The sequence below is a fragment of the Sciurus carolinensis genome, chromosome 9, assembly GCF_902686445.1.
Source record: "Sciurus carolinensis chromosome 9, mSciCar1.2, whole genome shotgun sequence".
NCBI lineage: Eukaryota > Metazoa > Chordata > Mammalia > Rodentia > Sciuridae > Sciurus > Sciurus carolinensis.
Genome location: NC_062221.1, coordinates 68,076,084 through 68,100,162, shown reverse-complemented (window position 1 = coordinate 68,100,162; position 24,079 = coordinate 68,076,084). Strand labels below are relative to the sequence as shown.

The 24,079-nt window shown below is 35.1% G+C and overlaps 1 protein-coding gene across 2 annotated transcripts in view; it reads right to left on the bottom strand.

Annotated features, from left to right (window-relative positions):
• The window catches only part of Snx4 (sorting nexin 4), a 64,642-nt gene that overhangs the window by 1,485 nt on the left and 39,078 nt on the right, over nt 1-24,079 (bottom strand). Inside the window, exons 7-13 of one of the 2 annotated variants that reach the window (XM_047564486.1) lie at nt 21,818-21,890; nt 16,304-16,365; nt 14,642-14,707; nt 10,012-10,101; nt 8,332-8,431; nt 6,125-6,270; nt 4,064-4,178 (exon numbers count right to left, since the gene is read on the bottom strand). In XM_047564486.1, coding sequence (XP_047420442.1) covers nt 4,064-4,178; nt 6,125-6,270; nt 8,332-8,431; nt 10,012-10,101; nt 14,642-14,707; nt 16,304-16,365; nt 21,818-21,890 — 652 coding nt within the window. The remainder of the gene's footprint in view (nt 1-4,063; nt 4,179-6,124; nt 6,271-8,331; nt 8,432-10,011; nt 10,102-14,641; nt 14,708-16,303; nt 16,366-21,817; nt 21,891-24,079) is intronic. The other variant, XM_047564487.1, reaches the window with a different exon arrangement.

Genomic DNA, 24,079 nt, shown 5'->3' with positions numbered 1-24,079 from the left:
GAAACAAAATTTTGATTATTGACAAAATTAATTTTTTAATAATTTAATAATTTAATTTGATGATTAAGTTAATTATCAATTAAAAAACTGATTATGTTCTAAATTATAAAACCCCTCTCTCATGGTTCTGGTAGCCTACTTAACATAAAACTATGGATAATCGAAGTATGCTTGAACCAAAAAAAAAGCATGTTTTTAAAGATATAATAGTAAAACTTAACTAAGTGGTAAAAACAAAAGTATTTTTTCAATAAATAAGATATCTTGGGTTCAATCCCCAGCACTGCAAAAAAAAAAAAAAAAAAAGATATCCTCCAATAATTTATGAGAAATGAATGTTTTCTTCAATACTTAAGCATTAAAGTATATCAATATTTATTGAGGCTTCAAATAATAGAAAAAAGTTTCAGTTGCATTCCTTCCTGATGGGATACAAAAGGCAGATAAATGAAAACAAACAAAATCTTTAAAATGTCTCAGATTGGCTGGATAAGTAATCAGATATAGTAGTATTCACTGTTAGACTAAGACAGATCTCATGTAGGTCATAGTAAGATGTTCATGAGACAGCAAATGAAAGAGAAAAACTACACACTAATGCATATAATATAATCCTGTTTTTGTGGGGAGGAGAAAAGTGTACATTTTCTTTTTTTTTGCGGTACTGGGGATTGAACTCAGGGCCTGGTGCTTGCAAGGCAAGCACTCTACCAGCTGAGCTATCTCCCCAGCCTGAAAAGTGTACATTTTCTAAATAACTGTATATATATCCAAAAATATCTGGAAGGACACACATAAAGGGACTTGGGGAAGGTAGGGGAGAATTTTTACTTAACATGCTTCTGAATCATTCGATACTTTTGCAATGGGCATGTGTTGTTTTTATAATAGTTGATTTTTAAAATCTACAAAGATAAACTTAAAAATCATTTTTAAAGGCTTCGGCTTACTTCAGTCAATAAACTGGACAGATCGCTAATGAAAAGGTAGAAAAAACACTTAGAAGTTCTATTTACTTTTTTTTTTTAAGTTGTTGGTGGGCACAATACCTTTATTTTATTTTTATGTGGTGCTGAGGATCAAATCCAGGGCCTCACATGTGCTAGGTGAGCGCTCTACCACTGAGCCACAACTCCAGCCCCTGTATTTACTTTTAAAATGCCTTGTTATTCATAAGTTGTTATTTCAGTTTGTTATTATTATTATTATTATTTTATTTATTTATTTTTTTTGCGGTGCTGGGGATTGAACCCGGGGCCTTACTGCTTGCAAGGCAAGCACTCTACCCACTGAGCTATATCCCCAGCCCTCAGTTTATTATTATTACAACTTAGTTGTCTGATTATATTCAAGTAACACTTGGATTATATTCAATTAACACTTTGAATAGCTGAAATTATAATGATTCTGGATATACTTGTTAATATACAAGTAAAATATATAAAATACAGACACTCATATTTATCCAAGGAACACTGATGTTGATCTAGACTTGTGGTGCTTAATTCTAAAGAAAAGGACATTATCCATTTTCATATGTAAAAGTCTATTATTCCACTTAGGCAAGAAAATAAAACATGATGAAATTTTATAGCATCATTCTTGGGAAACAAGGTGACCATATGCTTAAATAAACTCTTGCTTGCTATGGTTATCCTGGGATCTGTGAGCATAATATGATATTCAACAGTATGTCCAAATACACCTATAGTAATACGTTTTTTATTCAGACATTAAACTTTTATACCTTGACCACTCCATCCCTGAAAAAAGAGAGGGGAAGAGACCTTTGTGTCATTATACAAAGGTGCAAATGACAGGCTTCTTAATGAGCCTTTTAAGTATGACAAACAGAACCAAAAAACAACTCTAAAAACCTTTGTTATCTGATCTTTCAGACTTCTTGGGGTTAAAAAGGCAACTTAGAAAAAGGACCCTAGATGTTGAGCACCTGGCAGCAGGCACAGAGTAGGAATTGACAGGGTGATGTCCACTAAAGTACTAAAGTACAAGATTCTTGACCTTTAGCACCTGCAGATTTACCAGTCATGATCTTAACATCCTTTAAATAACTTGAAGATACACAGGGTGGACTGGGATTGTGGCTCAGTGGTAAAACACTTGCCTAGCATATGTGAGGCACTGGGTTCAATTCTCAGTACTGTATATAAATAAATAAAAGATGAAGGTCTATTGACAACTAAAAAAATTTTTTAAAAAAAGATACATAGTATGAAGTAATTTACAATTCACTCAAGCATAAATATGAATTTAAATACCCAAGTTAACAGGTAAGTGGGTGTTTTTTGTTTTTGTTTTGAGTAAGGGTCTTGCTAGGTTGCCCAGGCAGGCCTTGAGCTCCCAGACTCATGCGATACTCTTGCCTCAGCATCCCAAGTAGCTGGGACTACAGGTGCATGCCACCATGCCCAGCTTCTCGAAATATCTTTGCTACTGCTGCTTCTGGGGAGTAAAAAAGTAAAGGAAAGCCATCAATGGTTCTTAGGCAAAATAAAAAATAAAAACTTTTGTTGAATAAACTAATGCTTAAGAATTAGTGTTTATGTGTGTGATATTTTTTCTTTTATAAAGGTCTTCAGAAATATAGAAATTCTTCCTATGTGACTTCCTGAGATAATGCAAGTTTAAAATCACTTGAGAATGCAAGTTTAAATCACATGAGAAACAAGTGGGTGCCGTGGTACATTCCTGTAATTCCAGCTACTCTGAAGTGTGAAGCAGGAAAATCCCTAGTTCTGAGGCCAGCCTGGGCAACTCAGTAAGACTCTGTCTCAAAATGAAACATAAAAATGAAAAAAGGGGTAGGGATGTAGCTCAGTGGTGAAGCACTTGCCTAGCATGCATGAAGCCCTGGGTTTGATCCCCTGCACTGCATCCCCCGCCCAAAACAAAGCACTGGTGCTGGCATTCACGTCAGCAAATCTTAGGTTATACAAAAAGTTAAGGGCTGTGGTTGTGGCTCAGTGGTAGAGCGCTTGCCTAGAATGTGTGGGGCACTGGGTTTGATTCTCAGCACCACATATAAATAAATAAAATAAAGGTCCATGGACAACTAAAAAAAATAAATAAATAAATTAAGCTGGGTGCAGTGGCACATGCCTGTAATCCCTGCAGCTTGGGAGACTGAGGCAGGAGAATCATGAGTTCAATTTAACAAGGCCCTAAGCAACTCAGAAAGATCTTGTCTCTAAATAAAATAAAAATAGGGCTGGGGATGTGGCTCAGTGGTTGAGGGCCCCTGAGTTCAATCCCTGGCACCAAAAAAAAAAAAAAAAAAAGAATAAAACAGAAAACATACCTTAATTTCTTTTCTTTTTTTTTTTTTTTGGTACCAGGGATTGAACTCGGGGGCATGTAACCACCGAGCCACATCCCTAATCCTGTTTTGTATTTTATTTATAGACAGGGTCTCACTGAGTTGCTTATTAGCGCCTTGCTTTTGCTGAAGCTGGCTTTTAATTCATGATCCTCCTGCCTCAGCCTCCCGAGCCACTGGGATTACAGGCATGTGCCACTGTGCCCTGCTCTGTTTTATTCTTAAAACATCACTTTAGAAAGATTTCCATCATTGTCAAAATGCTTATTTTAACTATAATAAGCTCCAATGTTCAAATTGTTCATCATGGATATCATCAGCTACATGAAAGATTTATACTGATTTATTTTGATACCACCAAACCACATCATAACCACATTTTCCCAAAATAATGCTTAAGCTATTTTCCAAACAAAGTATTCATCACTATTAGGAATGGTATTTACTGCACTGTTAAGAACATCTTAACATCCAAGTTATATTGTTAGTACATATTTTCAAATACAAGTTATAAATGGGGCATATAGATTTGGGACTTTAGGTAAGAGGAAACACAATAACTGACATTTTTTATTACAATCCTTCTTCAAAATTAAGTAGAGAAAATAGGAAAAAATTTTAGAAAGGAAGAATGAAAAAAATACTTTTTAGTTCAAATAAGAGAATTTATAGAAATTGGAAACACTTGTGAAAATAGTCATTATCTTTACAGGAACTCAAACCTACCTTTTTGCACATGCTGATCTGCATGACAGCATAACTTATGAGGGCCTCCTTTAGGTCACGGTTCTTTTGTTCTTTGAATCGTTCAATATCAGTCCATGCATTTTTCACAAATTCTCTGAAATAAAAGATAAAGTTATTAGCATTCTTATTTAAACTAAATACACATGGGTGAGATGTAGCTTGGTGATAGAGCACTTGCCTAGTATGCACAAAGTTCTGGGTTCCATCACCAGCACCTCAAAAAAATTAAAATAAATAGATTGTACATTATAATTTCAAATAACCATTCTCTTCTGAGCTGTTTTTCAATTGGCTATATTGAAGAAAAAGCTATTGCTTGCATAAGACAGTTCTATTTTTCATTTTCCTATAATTTACACTGAGGGAAAAATCAGAGATAATCATCTTATATTCGTCTACATTCTAATAACCTACATTTTGGTCACAAATTATTCCTTTAAAACAGAAGTAGACTGCCTCCCTGAATCAGCTCACAAGTCTTACAGATGCCACAATGAAGTGCCTTCCTGGGTTCACTGGAAAACACACACCTATTTTTTTCTTCCACTGGGCACTAAACCCAGGGCATCATCATGCATGCTAGCCGAGAGCTTTACCACTGAGCCACATCTGTACCCCAGGTTGTCCTACCACACATACTTTATTTCTGAGGCAGGGTCTCAATAAGTTGCCCAGGCTGGTCTTGAATTTGAAATCCTTCTGGCTCAGCGTCCTAAGTAGCTGATATTACAGGTGTGTGCCACTGTGCTTGACTTTAAATATATGCTTTTGACAAGATGGATTATGAAGCACATTTAGCATGAACATGGTTTAAATACATCTAGGGTGTTAAAAATTCTAACTGCATAGCAAGGTACAGGGTTGCACACCTATAATCCCAGTGGCTCAGGAGGTGGAGGCAGGAGGATTCCAAGTTCAAAGGCAGCCTTAGCAACTTAGCTAAGCTTAGGCAACTTAGTGAGACCCTGTCTCAAAATAAAAAAAATAAAAAGGGCTAAGGATGTGGCTCAATGGTTGAGCACCCCTGGGTACAATCCCCAGTACAAAAAAAAAAAATCTAACTGCTGGGTGCAGTGGTACACAGCTACCATTCAAGCTATTTGGGAGGCTGAAGTGGGTGAGTTGCTTGGCCCAGGAGTTTAAGATCAGTTGGGCAACATAGTGAGACCCTGTCTGAAAAAAACTTAAAAATTCTCATAGGCATTTTCCTTTTCAGTTCAATTCATGAAAGTTCACTTTGACTTATTTGGTATAAGCAATTCTAAAAATTACCAAACCACCTCAAAACCAGTAATATACTCTTGGTCTGCGCTGGTATATTTGACTCACTGACCATCAGATGAAAACAGCAATAAAGAAAATGAACCAAACAGAAATAGCAGATCTCTGAGAATTGAATTTCTAGAAATATTTATGAAACAATTACATGTCAAGCCCTATGCAAAATACTAGAAAGACAAAAAAATGTCAGACACAATCATTAACTCTGAAGGAGTTGTCATTTAGCCACGGACAGTCACACAGAACAACCACCTACCTAACACAGAACTGCCGTGCTACAGTGGCATGAAGCAAGTGCTAAGATCACCTGAGAAGATAAGGCTTCACAGTGAAATAACTCTTAAGGCTGGGTACTAAGGATGATCAGGCTTTTGCTTAATGGGGGATGAGGGCAGAGAGAATGTGCAAAGAATAGAAATCAGGAAAAGTCTAAGAAATTAATATTGTGAACTTGAAACCCCATATTTTCTTCCTCTTCCACACACACTAATAAAACTGTTTCTGTAATATAATTTTTTGATCACTTAAATTTCCCAGAAATGTAATGACTACATTTTAGAGGAACAGGTTGTATCCAGATGGATCAATGAAGCTGGGAACTATTATTAAAAAAAAAGGGCTGGGGAGATAGCTCACTCGGTAGAGTGCTTGCCTTGCAAGCAGAAGGCCCTGGGTTCGATCCCCAGCACCGCAAAAAAAAAAAAAAAAAAAGCCATCATGTAGCCCAGAAATCTAGGTTAAACATCTCAGCATTTTTACCTGCCTTCCAAATTTTTAGACTTTAGCTGTTGTTCTCCTTCATTTATTTGTTCTTCTAACACCTTGATTCTGGCTTCTCTTTGCTCTGGAGTTTCTTGACCAAAGAGCTTGGTAGTCATTCCCTTTAAAGAGAATGTCCTCACGGTCTAAAAGGAAATAGAAACAGATGAATAAATATAGTGTGATATATAAACCCACACACACACTGTGGAATATTATTCAGCCTTAAAAAGGAAGGAAATTCTGACATGTGCTACAATACAAAAGAGCCTAAAAAATTATGCGAAGTGAAATATTTGAGTCAAAGACAAATACTATATAATTCCACTTAAATTGATGTGTCTAGAGTAGTCAAAATTATAGAGAAAGAATGTAGAATGTGATTTCCAGGAGTTACAGTGAGGCAGAAGAGTAGTTGTTTAATGGGAACAGAGTTTTGCAAAATGAGAAGAGCTCTAGAGATCAGTTTACACAATAATGTGAAAATTCTTAATACTACTAAACTATTATACACTTTAAAAATGGTTAAGAATGGTAAATTTTATGTTATGTATATTTTATAGCTCTCCACTCTCATTTCCTTCTACCTTTGACAGAAGCACCATAAGCTTTACAACCAGAGGACTTCTAATATGATTTCTAATACTGGAGTAATAAAGTCAAAAAGTGGGAAATCAGTGGCACAGGTCTGTAATCCCAGCTACTCAGGAAGCTGAGGCAAGAGAATCACGAGTTCAAGGTCAGCCTGTGTAACTTGGCAAGACAGTCTCTCAAAGACACTATTTTTTTTAAAGGGCTGTGGATGTATCTCAGTGGTAAAGCGTCTAGCATGCACAGACCCTGGGTTCAATCCCCAGTACCAGAGAAAATAAAAAGTGTTACTCTACGACAAAAACAAACCAAACAATAACAAAAAACAAGATCAAATTCAACAGGCAGCTACGGAAATAAACCAAACTAAAGAAGCATATTTAAAATCTGCATATCTCACCCTGAAACTTAGGTATCTATTAATAGAACAGGATGCCTAAACCCAAGCAATGCAAGGTAGCTTCAAGCTTTGCTGCCTTACTCTCTCCTCACTCTCTGGAGTTTGTTGATGAAAGTACTACTCTTCACATGAAGGAATAGAGAACCAAGCTTCCTGAAAATGCCTTGGGAACTTCCTGTGAGTTCAGGAATAAATCAAAGACCTGAGCTAATGGCTCATGGTAAGAGATCTTTTCCTACATATATGAATGACTTTTCATAGATGTAGCAAATGGGTAATCTATGTGAAAACCACTTTTAAAACTAAAGTAGTAGTTAACTATGAAGTAACTGATAAAACAGTGGCAATATCCTTGCTTCACAAATACTTTCAAAATATGTCTCTCATCATAGCAGCAAATGTATTTCAGTGAAGTAGCTAAACAGTACAGAGCTGATTACTAAAATGACTAAGTCTATGATATTCAATATAGGGCCAGGTGTGGTGACACACGTCTGTAATGCCAGCAACTCAGAAGATGGAGGCAGGAGGATTGAAAGTTCAAGGTCAGCTTCAACAACTTAATGAGACCCTATCTCAAAATAAAATAAAAAGGGCTGAGGATATAGTTTAGTGGAAGAGTACCCTGAATTGAATTCCAAGTACCCCACCACAAACACACAGAAAAAGAAAAAAGATATGAAATTTTCTTCACAAGTACTCATTTGTAAGCATTAAAGAATAAAAGCACACAAAATGCACCTTGTTAGGAGAGATGTGTTGATTCTAATTGGTAAAATTGTTCAAAGTAAACTAAAATTTCTATAAAATACCTTTCCAAATTAAATTAAACCTGACAAATTTTTTTTTCTTTTTTTTGGTACCAGGGATTGAACCCAGGGGCACTTTACCACATGCCCAGTTTTCTACATTTTATTTAGAGACTTAGGGCCTCACTAAGTTGCTGAGGCTGGCTTTGAACTTGTGATCCTCCTGCCTCAGTCTCCCAAGCTGCTGGGATTATCGGCATGTGCCACCATGCCCAGCCTGACAAATTCTTATAATACCATACAGAACATGTTTTTGAGTCTGATATCTTGTTATATCATGAAAACCAAATAATTACTACAGTTGCTTACAAATTATTCTGTAAAAGGTACAAGCATATTGTGTATTATAAATGTAGCTGATTCCACATAAGCCTCGCTACATCAATACCAGAGACCTAAAGACTCACCCCAGTTGCAAGTTCTTCACACTGCTGCTTCTTGGATGCTAGGTCCTGAGCGGCCATCTCCAAGTCATACTGCATAAGTTCATGTTTCCTGCACACAGCCCTGGGGATGAAAATAGTGCTCCCATTTAACTTTTTTTGGCTTCTCTTTTAACATGTTAAGAAATTTTTTTTCAGGGGTACAGGGCAACCATTCACAATGCCTTACTATTTCTGACATTTACTAGTGTTGAGAGCTTGCAAGTTTAAATTGTAGTCGCTCATATTAAAAATTAAATCTAGCAGACCTTAAGCATAAATAAAACCTTTACATACTTTTAAAACAAACAAAAAGACTGCATTGTTTTTTACAAAACACATACCATGGTCATATACATAAATATTTAAAACATATACAGCATAAGAACAAATGCTGTAATCTCAGGAAGCAACTGTGTATTCCTTGAAAGGATAAAATCTCAAAGTTGTCTTTTGTTAAAAAAAAAAGTCTATTAGTTTTTATTATCATAAGATTAATCCATGCTTTCTGGAGAGAGAGAGAGAGAGAGAGAGAGAGAGACAGAGACAGAGACAGAGACTGATTCATTCTAATACTGAAATGAACAATATCAAAATGCCAAGAACCCCCTTTCCCCCAATCCCACTATCCAAGCACAACCAATGTACAGACTTCCAGATTTTTTTTTTTTTTTTTCGGTACTGTGGATTGAACCCAGAGGGATGTAAACCACTGAGTCACATCCCTAGCCCTTTTTTGTATTTTATTTAGAGACAGGGTCTTTACTGAGTTACTTAGGGTCTCACTAAATTGCTGAGGCTGGCTTTGATCCTTCTGCCTCAGCCTCCTAAGCCTCTGGGATTACAGGTGTCCACCACCCCACCCAGCTTCCTTCTAGATTTTAGCTAGGCATTTATAAAGTCCACACATCCCAAATGGTTCTACAACTTTTCTCATTTAGTTATATATGCCATGTCAATATACATTAAACATTATTTTTAGGAACTGCACAGAATTCCACTGTATTCAGTAATTTTCTTTTGCTTGGTGACTTGAAGATACTTTGGTGAAATTTACTGCTACCGAAATCACTAAAGGAAAAAAGCTAACAATGTACAAGTGTTTTCACACCAATTAACTGATTTATATTGTACTTCCGTTTTCCTAAGAGAATTCTTATATTGCTTTTTCACAGCACAAAAACAAAAGTCACCTCTTCCAGAAAAATGATTATTTTCCTAAACTGAATAGAAAAAACTAAATTAAAAAAAAAAATCAAATAGAATTATCTAGCTGAGAATTCTGTTTGGCTCCATAGGAAATACCATAAAAACAGAAGCAAAGTCCTTGATATTAAGAAGTTTAAAACCTACTAAGCAAGTATGGGGGAAAAAATGCAGAATAAAAATGGCACTATACACCCTAGTGACAGTGTTACACAACACTCCACCTGTGTTTTGCTCCCAATCTTCAAATTGGAGAAAGTAGAAAAAACAATATACTATGATGTTTCAAGGACAGGCCTTATGTCTTATAATTTTATGCCTAGCACTCTGCTACACAGAGGAAGACAATGAGAACTCATTCACTACCTAAGCACCTTACTATTTGTATTTTACACAAACAGAAGGAGACTGTGAGGATCAACCACAAGGCTGCATCTGGAACTTTCCTTAATTACTCACCGTAGTGCTTCCGCATAAAAAAGATACTCCTTTAATTGATCTGCATAATGTTCTTCATCTTCCAAAATATCATCAATAGAAGATGCATACCTGTTTTTTAAAAACATTGCATAAACAGAGTAACTTTCACTGCGACACAAAGCATTAACATTGTGAAGAAGTGTTATTCAAAGTATGGTCCACAGGCCACTGGCTACCTGTCAGTGACAAAGTATGGAAAGTGAAAATTATCATTTAGAAACATCGATGGCAATTTGTAAGTGCCATAATAATTTTACTGAATTTTACCAAAATACAAAGACTTAGAAATAAAAAACAAAACAAAACAAACAAAAACTAGTCCTTCTTACAAATAGTTTAAGAAACCCTGATCTACTGGATTCTTTCATTCAAAGAGATTATAAAAGGGTTATAAAATCGATAGAAAGTATGAGTTTGGTATAATTGGTACACATATGTTCTTGGTTGCAATTATTCATAGTAATACCAAAAAGCTGCACAGGGAAAGAATAAATAAATATAACAAATTTTTTGAAACCCTGCTTTGTACTAATTCTCAGCAGCAACCCCTGCTTTGATTAGGGCTACCTCCTCACTCACGCTATTCCCGTTCCTGAGCCTGAGCCTTTCCGTGGTACAAATGTGCTGCCTTTCCACACTGCTTCTCCAAATCCTTCTAGCATCTATCTCAAACCCTACATGAAATCCTCCTAAACCACTTGAGTCTTTATTCATCACCCTATTTCTGATCTCTTATTAACAGTTTATAACTCAAATTTCAAAGTAATGTCTCACCTCTTGGTTTTATTTCTGATTATTCTGTAAATTCTAAGGATAAGAGCTTTATGCACATAGCACTTCTGTGTCATTATAAAAGGCATCTTTTGAATTAATTCTAATCCCTTAGTGTGGAAACAAAAAGTACATATAATTTATGTCTCCAGCCTATTTCATCTACACAAATAAAACAAGTTTACCAAAGTTGTAAAATGAAATAAAACTATGTTAAGGTTTATTTGAAAAGCAATGTGTTTTGGGGACTTATAAAAGCAGGTTTAAGTATATATTATGTAATTACAAACATATCTATTAGAGTGAGGAATTTCATCTATGTAACTGACAAAAAGTCTTGACAATTACTGTTAAGAGCAGGAGAATCTTAGGGGATAGCTCAGTGGTAGAGCTCTTGTCACAAGCCCCGGGTTTGATCCCCAGCAGAAGAAAAAAAGAAGAGCACTTGAAGAATAAAAAAATTAAAACAAAAAAAGAAGAAAATCTGGCTTTAGTTCATAAATCCATGCTTTTAGAAAAATTAATGTTAAGAAATGAACCAAAAACGGGGGACTCACAGGGTTGGGGGCTTGAAGATAAAAATTACTATGTAGGGATAAACTGGCATTAAATAGTAAAGACTTTAAGACATGTATACTGAGAACAATTTTATTTAGTACTTCAATAAATGATTTGCAAGAATCCTGAATTCTTGCAAAAACTAAAATGCTAAATTAACAGAATGCAGGAAAGTTTATGAAAAAATAACCAGTAAGCTTGAATATGGCCCAGAGAAAAGTCCTATTTAAATAAAATATTTTTTCAGCCCCACCATAGCTTTAAGGTATAAATGACAAAAACTGTATGAAACTGTCATGTACAATGTGATGTTTTAATATAAGTACACACTGTGCCAAGATTAATTCAAGCTAATTAACATATCAATCACCTGACACATTTTTTTGTATGAGAAAATTTAAGATATACTTTTTGTCTTCTTTTACTTAGTTGTACGAGTTCTTTCATATATTACGGTTAGAAATGCTTGCTCTCCCTGTCTGTAGTTTGCCTTTTCGTTATCTTTTTTTCTCCCGACTACAGTACTGGGAAATTAAATCCAGGGGGGCTCTATTACTGAGCTTTTTTTTTTTTTTTTAATTAAAACATTTTTTTTTGTAGTTGGAGATGGACAGCATACCTTTATTTGCTTATTTTTGTGTGACGCTAGAGATCAAACCCAGTGCCTCACAAGCACTCCGCCACTGGGCTACAGCTCCAGCCCACCCCCAGCTCTTTTACATTTTATTTTGAGACAGGGTCTGGCTAAGTTGCCCAGGCTGGTCTTGTACTGATCCTCCTGCCTCAGTGTCCTGAGTCCTTGGGATTAAAGGCAAGGACTATCACATCCAGCCCTTTGTAACAAATTGTAAGTTTAGAGTTCAGGGGCATTAAATCCTTTTATATTGTTGTGCAGCTATCACCATCACGTATTATGAACTTTTCATCTCTCCAACTGAAATTCTATACTCCGTTTAACATTAACTCCCCGTTCTTTTTTCCTTCCAATGATGTGTCTCTCTCTTTTTCTTTTCTTTTTGCTGTATTGGGGACTGAAGCCAGGGCCTTGCTAGCTGTGCTACATCCCCAGGCCTTTTTATTTTAATTCCAGATAGGGCCTCACTAAGATGCTGAGGCTGGCCTTAAACTTGTGATCCTCCTGCCTCAGTATCCTGAGTAGCAGGATCACAGCATGTACGACTGGGCCCAGTTTTGATATCTCTTTTTTAAATTAATTAATTAATTAGTTTATTTGTTCATTTTTATTTTTAGCTGTTAATGGACCTTTATTTTTTATTTATTTATATGCAGTCCTTGAGAATTGAACCCAATGCCACACACATGGTAGGCAAGTACTCTACCAACTCCAGTCCTGGTATCTCTTTTGATAAGTAGTAAGTTCAAACTTTGATAAAGATCAATTAGCATTAAATTTTTCTTTTAATGTCTCTTTAAGAAATCTTTGTTTATCCCAATGTAGCAACAACATTCTCCAATATTTTCAACTAAAACCTACAATTTTGGTTTTCATATTTATGTATATGATCCAAATTGAATTAATTTTTGTATAAAATGTGACATATGGTTCAAGATTCATTTTTTTCCCCATGTAGATATCTACTTTTTCTGGAACCATATGTTGAAATGGACTATAGAAGTGTGGGTATAGGCTATATAGGCTATATAGTTCAATGGTAGCCATGTATGAAACCCTGAGTTTCATCACCAGCACCAAAAAAAAAATCTATTTCTGGACTCAATTCTGTTCCATTGATCTGTTTATGCCAATACCTTACTATCTTTATAACTACAATATACCTTTATAGTAAACCTTAAAAACAGGTAAATATATTCTAGCTTTTATTCTTTGTCATAATTGTTTTTGACTATTATAGGTCCTTTGACCTAAAATTTTAGAATCAAATTATTGATTTCCATAGAAAAGTAACTGGAACTTTGACTAAGACCACAATTTGGGGAGAATGGACGTGTTAATCCACAAACATGGTTATTTAGGTCTTCTTTAAGTTCTTCAAAGCAATATTTTATATGGTTCAGTGTAGAGGATTTCCAACATTAAATCAATGAGTAAGCATTATGTTTTGAGGCTATTATAAATAGTAATGTTTTAAAATTTTTATTTTCCAATTGTGGTACTGGGGGATTAAACCCAAGGGTGCTCTACAATGGAGCTACACACCCAGCACCCACTTTTAAAAAATTTTTTCTTTTGAGACAGGGTATCACTAAATTGTCTTAAACTTGAAATCCTCCTGCCTCAGCCTCTGCAATTGTTCAGATTACAGGTATGCACCATAGCACCTGGCAAAACTATTGATTTTGATATATTAATCTGGTATACGGGTCAGTACCCATTAAATTCAGTTTTTAGTTCTGTAGATTTCTGATTGATTCAATATGATTTCCTAAGTAAACAATCTTCTTGTGAGCAAAGACAATTTTACTTTTTTCTAATATTTATGCTTCTTATTTACTTTTCTTGCCTCAGTTCACTGATTAGAACCTACAGTAAATGTTTACTAGAAGTGGTAAGAACAGAAAACCATATCTTGTTCTTGACCTTAGGAGAAAGCATCAGTATTTCACTATTATTAATTTACTTATTTTGAGATGGGGTTTATGTTGCACACACTGCTTTGAAACCCCTAGACTCAAGTGATCCTTCCATCTCAGTCTTCTGAGTAGCTAGGACTACATCTAAGCATCACTGTGTATAGCTAAGTATAACACTAGACATGAATTTCAGACAGAACAAATTCCCTTTTATTCCAAGTTTGATGAGAATTTTTACTATGAACAAGTATTGAAATTTGCCAAATAATTATTTCCACATATGTCTAAATGAGTACACAGGTTTTTATCTTTATTCTCTTAATATATGAATGAGACTAATTTTTTTGCAGGTGGGTGATATACCAGGGATTGAACTCAGGGATACTCAACCACTGAACCACATCTCCAGGCCTTTTTTGTATTTTTTTTAAAGACAGGGTCTCACTGAATTGCTTAGCACCTTGCTGTTGCTGAGGCAGGCTTTGAACTCTTGATCTTCCTGCCTCAGTCTTCCCAGCTGCTGGGATTATAGGTGTGTACCACCACACCCAGTCAGATTAATTTTTAAATATTAAACTAACTGTGTATTTTGAGATTAAGTCAGATCTATACATACAGAGCATAATATAAATTCCAGTAAACTTGATAAAAGCAGAAGCCTGGAAGTCACTAACACTTCCCCACTGAAATTCACTTCAGGTTTATGTTAAGTTCTCTAGGTACTCACACATCCATATGATGACCAGCACTCTGCAGCCCATCACCCATTTCTTTTTCTATGGCACTCCATTCACTGAAAGATAAAACCAGAAGCATTATGAACTAGAGACATGGAATATTAATAAATGAAATTTTCTACAAGATCCTTTTCTAGCTACCTTTTAAATACTTTATAGTATCCATATTTGGATTTATGATTCAAATATGCTGTTTTCCCCTTTAAGTTTAATAACTAAGTGTAAGTGAAGATTTCATAGTTGGTATCCGCTGCTTAAAGCAAGGTAAGTATCATACAAAACAGCTTATGGTTATAGGTAACACTCTTAGGATGCACATTTAAATCAGTTGAGGAGCTTTTCTTAAAAATGGGGTGCTACTCTTGAGTTACTTAATCATAATCTCTGGGACATGTGTATTATTAAATGCTCACTGGATGATTTTGATGAACATGACATTGTTTTATAGGTATCAGAAAGATCAAAATAAAGACTTCTCCCCTCAAGGTCTAGTCCTTTGCTACTCAAACAGGTTTAGCAATAGCATCACTGAAAGTTTGTTTAGAAACACAAAACTGCAGGACTCATTCCAGATCTACTGAATCAGAATGGGCATTTTACATTCTTGCCTCTCTAATACAAGTTCATTAATTATAATAAATTGTGCTACCTTTGAGATTCTTATTTATGCTAATTTTTAATTAAGATTTTTAAGAGATCTTAATTGGCTACTTTTTTTCTTTTTCTAATACTGAGTATTGAACCTAAAGGCACTCAATCAATGAACCACATCCCAAGCCCTTTATCTTTGTTTTGAGAAAGGTCTTGCTAAATTGCCGAGAGTAGCCTTGAATTTGTGATCCTTGTGTTTCAACCTCCCAAGTAACTTGGGATTACAGGTGGCAAACACTATGCCCAACCATCTGTTCGTTTTTAAATAACCACTGTTCCCAGGCTTAAATGGAATTCTGATTTGGAAATATAATAAAATCAGAAATGACTCATGTACCTAAATCTAAAGGCAACTGAGAAGGCTAAGTCAGGAGGATCAGCCTCAGCAACTTAGTGAGGCCCTAAGCAACTTGGTGAGATCCTATCTCAAAATAAAAAGGGGCCAGAAATGTGGCTTAGTGGCTAAGCACCCTTGGGTTCAATTTCCCAGTACCAAAACAAACCAAAAACAGTTTACATTTTTACTATACCAATAAGTCTTTCTTCATTAAAATATGTCACAATGCTATGCATGGTGGTGGATCTTTGTGATTCCAGCAGTTTGGGAGGCTGAAGCAGAAGGAACTCAAATTCAAGGTCAGCCACAGCAAATTAGTGAGACCCCATATCCATCTCAAAAAAAAAAAAAAAAAACAACAACAACAACAACAAAAAACAAACCAGGCGTGGTAATACACACATGTAATCCTAGCAACTCAGGAAGCTGAGGAAGGAGGATCACAAATTCAAGGCCAGACTCATAAGCTTAGTAGGGCCCTAAGCAACTTAACAAGTACCTGTTTCAAAATAAAATATTTTAAAAAGGGCGAGGGATGTTGTTCATTGTTGAAGCAAAAAAGGTCTATTCTCCAGACTCATAAAATTTTCATACAATTCACATAAATTTTGTTTTTAGAAAAGGAATTAAAATCATTTATTTTAAATTTTTATATACTACTTACCTGAAAACTCGCCCATAATTCCCATGTACTTTATATACACCATAGAGTCGATCTGCTACTCTCTGAAACCAATATTTAACAGAGATTGGTATGAAGTCAAAGTTATACACAGATTACTTAAAAACAAATTCATCCTCAAAAAACTTGAAAGTTCACAAAACAATACAAAAACATACCATGCTCTGTATAATAAACTTGAAAAATAGAAAAAAGAAGAAAAATATAATATCCAAAAACCAATCACAAAAAGCTCTAAAATAGAACTAATGCTGCCCTACAATAATCTTATGCCTCAGTAATTCTTGTATGTGTAGTTTTTAATTGCTACCTTTAAATCTTCTATAGCAAGAGTGGTAACACTTTTATCTAGCAGGTTAACATCACCTTGAACAAATACCACTTGAAAGTGCAAAAATTCCACTGAGCAGTATACATAAACTTTCTTTCTTTCTTGGATAACCTTGTTGGATATTTAGTTACCTGTTTTTTTTTTTTTTTCCCCCAGTATAATGTTGTAATAAGCATCTCTGAAAATAAATCTTTTTTCTTTAGATTGTTTCCTTATGATAAAGTCTTAGTAGAATTTACCAGGGAAAGGATATACACATTTTCAATTCTATTGATTTACAGTTTTATACATCAATGCTGAACACTTACAATATACCTCTATGCAACTTTCTCAAAAGATAACTGTCAACTAACAGATAGATAATTTAATAGCAACAGAATTATAATTTAGATCACCAAGATGAAAGGTACACTGCCTAGACATTCACATAAATTTTACAAAAGATAAAACAAAACACCATATAGAGTATATATTTCAGTTTATTATCTCCAAAGTGCTACAGAAATAAACTGGAAGACTAAATATCAATCACACATAAAACCCTAAAAAATGTTTTGCAATATAGTTAGAGGATAAATTACTTACTTGATTCCTTAGTCAAACATGAGTAGTTGCAGGAATTAGATATTAACTATACAGCAGATCTTAACCATTTCAAGACTTCAGTTTAAAGTGAAAGAACTACCATTGTAAAATACTAGGTGTAGGTGTTAAGATGATCATGAAAGGTTTTGCTTCTGTCCTTGGCCTGCTTTGAAGGACACACACCCACAGAGGACATGCTACATGTCTGCTGCTCATTTTTGTAAATCAAGTCTTACTGCAACAGTCATGCTCACTCATGTTAGCACTGTCTACGGCTACATTCACAGCAGAGCTGAAGAGATGTGACAAAGTCAAATAGCCAAGACAGCCATAAATATTTACCACCCAGACTGCAAATTAAGTTTGCTGATCCCTACACTAGACTCAGCTTTCATGACAAAACTCATAGCCCTTATTCTACCTGAAACACTTCCATGTTGTCCTCAGATCACAAAACTGATCTAAAATATCACATCCCAATTATTTTGGGGGCACTCTATATTGTTAAATCAGACTCCCCCTCCCTTCTTGAAGTGATTCTGTCATAAAATAAGTTTGAGAAAAACTAAGGTAAAAAGGTTTAACAGGTTCTTTTCCTGTAGGACTTTTTAAGATTTTTTTATTTGAAGATAGTTTTTTTTTTGGTACCAGAATTGAACCACTGAGCCACATCCCTACCCCTTTTTTATATTTTAGTACAGACAAGGTCTTGCTGAGTTGCTTAGGGCCTCACTAAGTTGCTGAGGCTGGTTTAACTCCTGTTCCTCCTGCCTCACCCTCCTGAGTTGCTGGGATTACAGGTGTGAGCCACTATGCCCAGCTTTTAAGATATATTTTAAAATTTTAAAATATTTTAAAATTTTATTTATTATTTTTATTTGTAGATGGACACAATACCTTTATTTATTTTTATTTATGTGGTGCTGAGTATCGGGTCTAGTACCTCAGGCATGCTAGGCAAGTGCTCTATCACTGAGCTACAACTCCTGCCCAGCATTTTAGATCTTTAACACCACATACAAATAATGACTATACAAGAGAGATGATTTGTTGTAGGGAACATCTTATAGGACTAACACTCCAAATAATATATGATGGATAGTGTCATTTCACTAACTTTTCTATATCCTTGAACTTTTAGATATTGAACTATCTTCCTAAAAGTTGACAGTTTGTCATTTTAAGATATTAAGCATGGAAGAGAAAGAACTTATTGAATAGTCACTTTTAAGCAAGGTAAGTGCACAGTGCAGAACCAAAATGAATGTCCAAAGAAAAATTTTGTGAATCCCATATGAAACGTTGTTTCTTTTTAAAGTAAATCTCTCCCAGAATTAATGCAAAAGAAACTTCTATCATAGCAGCTAGATGCTAGATGTATGTAGGTCCACAGGGTGTGAACCAAAGAGGAAAGTCTGTCTATCCCAAAGACCTGAGTGACCACCTATGTGGAGCTACTCTACACATGAACAAGGTGAGAAAGACACTCAGCTGTTGTTACTAGACCAACAATGTTTCTGGTATGAATTCTTCAAAGATGGAAATAAATTGTTCTAGCCAATTAAAGCATAAAGATACTCTATCTAGATCATCAGGCATTAAGAAAGAAGATGAAACTGAGAAAAACTACCAACTACAGACCAAAAATTATCAATTTTAGAGAAAAGGCAAAAATGGCCAAGAAGTAAAACATGAATGATTAAAACCTGAAACCAGATTGATTCAAAGGTTATTGATAATCAAAAAAACTGGTGTCAGGAGAAATGATTCAGACCAGACTATTGTTCATTTTCATTTCTGTTGAGGTCTTTCTTTTCAAAAACTAATCATCAGAGAATTGTCAGGAGAAAACTGACACGTAGCAAGTCCTATGACCAGAAGAAATCTAATCTGATTATCCTTCCTCAATTAGGAACACCATCTTTGTCCTTAACTAAAGTAGCAGGTGATTTAATATTCAAAAAGACTAAGCTCTATGACATGCTAGTAGATGATTTTACTTTAAAAATCTGAACACATATAGCTTTATTCCCCCTTAATTCTCCTAAGAAATTTAAGATTATGAAATTTAAAGACTCCTGATACTTTCTGCCAAAATGGTTTCCAAAAGAGCTGTAACACTTTTTATTGCCATCATCACTAAGCATTTCACAAACATTAGATATTACCATCTTTATAAATGGGTACAAATTAATGTTAAACAGCATCTCAATAATTATATATTAAATTATGAGAATATTAGCTAAGTTAAACATCTCCCTCCCTTTTAAATCTGATTTCCCCTAGAGAGACAGCACAGTGTAGCAAGAAGTAAGGAACCTGGAGTCAGCCACATGTGAGTTCAAATTCTTACTTTAGGGTTCAACTTTGGAGAATTTATTAGATCACTCCAAGCCTCTGTATTTTATCTTCCTTTATGAGATGTAGAAATGACCTTCATTATATGATTTTATGAGGATTAAATAATGTTTGCAAGGTTCCTGGCAACAAGCAGGATGGCTCAATGGGTGTTAGTTTTCTTCTCTTAGTCCGTTTCAATTCATATCCTTTGTCAACATACTGTATGTCTAAATTCTGGCTCCATGTGTATATTTATTGTGAGATATTAGGCAAATTATTTAATTTCATTTGCCTCTTTCCTAATCTGTAAAATGGGGATAATAACAGTATTATCTTCCAAGGCCTACTGTGGTATAAAGTAAGGACAGTATTATATGCTTGAGTACCAGGGCTTGTATACACAGTGATAAATGTTAGATATTGGTATTATTGTCCTTTCGCTTTAGTTCGTAAAGCACAGTTATGACTTTGTCTCCTAATTCTGTAAGGCATGTATTCATGTAGCAAAAATTTATCCAGTAGTTGCTATGGGCCAGGCAGGTTTTATTCTCATTTTACAGCAATGAAAACAAACTTTGAAAGGATAGTGGATTTGCCTAAGGATTCAGTAAATGGCATAGACCAGTTTTAAATCCAGCCCTTCTTAGTTCAAGGCCACTTGAACTAAGTTAACCTGACCTTTCTGGTTGTTTTGTTGTGACTTCTTAAATATTTAACTCTAAACCATCTAATATATTTTTACCAAAGTTTCAAAAGACTTCTTGACAAAAAAGGTAGTCAATAATGCTACTTTCTCTTCATCTGTCAACAATTTATCTTCTGTCTCAAACACCATCTACACCTTCTTCTACACTTGACACTATGGCTCTTACGAAAAAGTTCTTGTGGTCCTTTCTGCATGGTTTGCAAGCTTCTGTCAGTGAAGAACACTAATCTTCTGTTTTTACTTCATGTCATTTTTCTCTTACTGTCCATGTCTAAGAATCCTTTCTCCTAATTTTGGAACACTATGTTAAAACCTAAGCTATTCAAAAGGCATCATGTATTTTTCACTGGTATTTCTCACTTACTCAAAGAATCAAGTACTGTCTTTTCAAGACCTCAAACTGTCTTTCTTGTTAATAGTTTCTAAGGCAGGTTTTCTAAAAGTATAGGATAAATATCTACACCCAGAATTCTTCCTTTGGTGTATTTTTCTATACTATTATGGAAACGTTTAAACATACAAAAGTATAGAGGACAAAAGGATATACCTCCATTTCTCATAGAAAGTAGAAGAATTTACCTCCATTTTCTAATACTTGGCTTTAATAATAACTATATGGTCAATATAGTTTCATCTAAAACTATCCCAACTCTCCATTCATCATCAGAGAACTCTAGTCAATTCCAGACAATATAGTTCATTTGAAGGGGAGTTTAATCAGCACAGGATGACATCCTACCACTCAGTCTCTTTCAGAGCCTTTGGTACAGTGCAGTTCTAAGATCCCATCTAGGTTACCCCAAGGACGAGAATGGATGATACAACATTTTCCAGACATTTTAATTTATTGAAAGCATTCTTCTCCATGTCTACTACAGCCAAACTACATGGCTAAATACAATGATTACTCCTCAATTCTAAGTTTCTTTTGTCATGGTAGACTATTGTTCCAAATAAGTTTATTTAGTAAAACTTAAGAGCCCAGACAAAGGATGGTCTGACATCTACAAACTATTCCACAGACCTTTAAGCGGGGTGGAGGGAAACACTGGAAGCATAGTATATTATCATATATAGATCTAAAATTCTATACTTAATTACATTTCAACACTCACTGAAATGGCAGGCCTTTTGACAAGATGTCAAAACAACTAGACTATTAAAAACCATGGAGAAAACAATTCTTTGAAGACTAAATTCTTCAAGTTTTTCTTTTTTTAAATATCTTCTAGTTGTAGATGGACACAATACCTTTATTTCATTAATTTTTTTATATGGTGCTGAGGATGGAACCCAGGTGCCTCACAGGTACTAGGCAAGCGTTCTACCACTAAGCCACAACCCCAGTTCATATTCTTCAAGTTTTTTATGCCAGAAAACATTTTACATTTCTTTAAAAAATGCAATTTGCATAATAAACTATATAGGAATGTAAAAATCAGTTATTTATCTTAAATACCACCTATTACTTAAAAATGATGATTAAATAACAAGGACCTTCCCTACAAATGCAAAAAGCTCTGGGTCCACTTACAGCTCTGACTCGAAGAAGATGTGAGATGACAGACTGTAGTTCATCACTGTAGTGTTTCAGTTCAGTAAATCTCCTGAAGCAGGAAACAAATAAAACATAATTTTTCTCATGAAAATAAGTAGTCAAAAGCTGAAATACAAAACAGCAGTTCCTAAGAATAATGAAACTGGTTCTATTTAACCATATGCTGTCCCTGAACACGTACACAATAATAAAAATACAAAAATTCTACAGTAAAACAATATTTTCTTTTGACAGTTTGAAAGCCAAGAAAAGATGCCATACTTCAGAATTTACATCATGGGATTGAGATAAAATTTTTCAGTAGGAAAAACTACTTTGGAAAAAAAAAAATGAGTTGGACATTATTATCCTATATACGTGTATGATTATACTACCATTGTGACTCTGCACCATGTTCAGCCAGAGGAAGAAGAATTTGTGCTCCATTTGTGTACAATGTGTCAAAATATTTTCTACTGTCATGTATAACCAATTAGAACAAATTAAATAAACAAATTAATTAAAAAAGAAAAAATTTATGGTACTTAAAAAAAAAATTTAAGATGTAACCATAAATTGTGGTTTCTAATATCAAGCTTAAAAAGCTTCTCAGTAACCCCTGTTTCCTTATTCTATTATCAGACATTCTTCACAAAGATCTGGAACTTCTGAAATACCACTTGTCACTTTCCAAATAACCAAGCTCCACAGATGAACTAGACACCATCAGATGAGAACAGACCCCCACCTCATCTCCTGCCAACTCATGAAAACTTTCTCAAACCTACATCAATTCTTCCTTTCATCTAGGATCTCTTCGTATCCTGCACTCTAGATTCCATTTCAGCTAGAAATAGGAAATGTTCCTATTTTAAAACTTCCTCTCTCTAGCATCTCTTTCTTCTCCTTAGCATGCCAATTAACTCCAGTCTCCCCTGGATTAAAATAAACACACACTCCCTTGATCACACACCCAATTATTAACAACCTCTCAACACATAGTGCCCTTTAGGAAAACTTTCAGCAAGCATTATCTCCCTGGCAATAACCACTACTTCCCTTCTCATTCACTTCTTGGTCTGTTAGAAACTGGCTTTTCCCTTCAAAACCATAATATTCTTCAAAGTCATCAAGTATTGTCATGTTGTCCAAATTCAATGATGCATTTTAGTCCCCTCTTACTTGATCCTCTTGATAATGTAACAACTGACATTACCTTCACCTTCTTAAAAATTTGTTCCCTTGATAGCCTTTCCATTTTCTCATGATTTTCCTTTTACTCCTGAAGTTTCTACTGTAGCACTCACTTTCTTTCACCCATCTCTAACATCTTCAACTTGAGCATGTGAAGAATTCCTAAAATATGTCTAAAAATATACTGAGGTCTTTCAGTTGGAGTAAGTATCATAATTGTACACTCAGACCTTGCTAGCACTCAGAGATCTGAGTTTCTAACAAGATCACCACAGGATTCAGGTGCTGGTGACCACTTACTCTGCAAAACACCCTTACAGAGTTGGCATTCTTCAGGGTCAAGTGCTAAGTTCTTAGCCATCTTCCAATCAATCTTTCAATCTACATATTCTTTATGTGACTTGTCATTTACAATGTTGCATCACTATGATCAACATGCTGCTAAGTTCCGATTTCTATCTCCAGCCCAAATCCGTCTCCTACACTCCAGATCTATAAAGCCAATTGATTAGCAGACTTGTTTGTAACTGCTTATGTGTCCAGAGCTCAACCTATTTTTTCCTACATCCTCAACTCTCTCTGTGCTACCTAGTACTCTTAAGAGTGAAACCTTAGTGCCATCTGTTTTTCTTTCCCTCTCCTTCAACTGGGTTTTCTACTAATCACCCAGTCTGTCAACTGTACCTCCAAAACAGTGTTCAAATCCACTCACATTGCTCTGGTTTCTCTGCCAATACCCTAGATTCAAAATAGCACCATCACTTCTCATGTGGAATTCTCATACTATCCTCCTGACTAGAATCCTATTCTACTCTTACACCACTCTGCTTAGATAATCTTCCTAGAGTCCAAACCTACATAACTCCTCTGCCTTTCAGTAGTTTCTTTCTGCTGCAAAGGTCAGCCACTGATCCTGAAACAAAGCCCAAATGTCTTAATTTGACTTAGAAAATTTTTCACTGACCTTCTGCACACAGTTAACTGTGGTTCATCTAAAAAAAGAGGCAGCCAGCAAAGTTAAGGACATCATATCATTAGAGAACACACTTAACTCCCACCACTCCT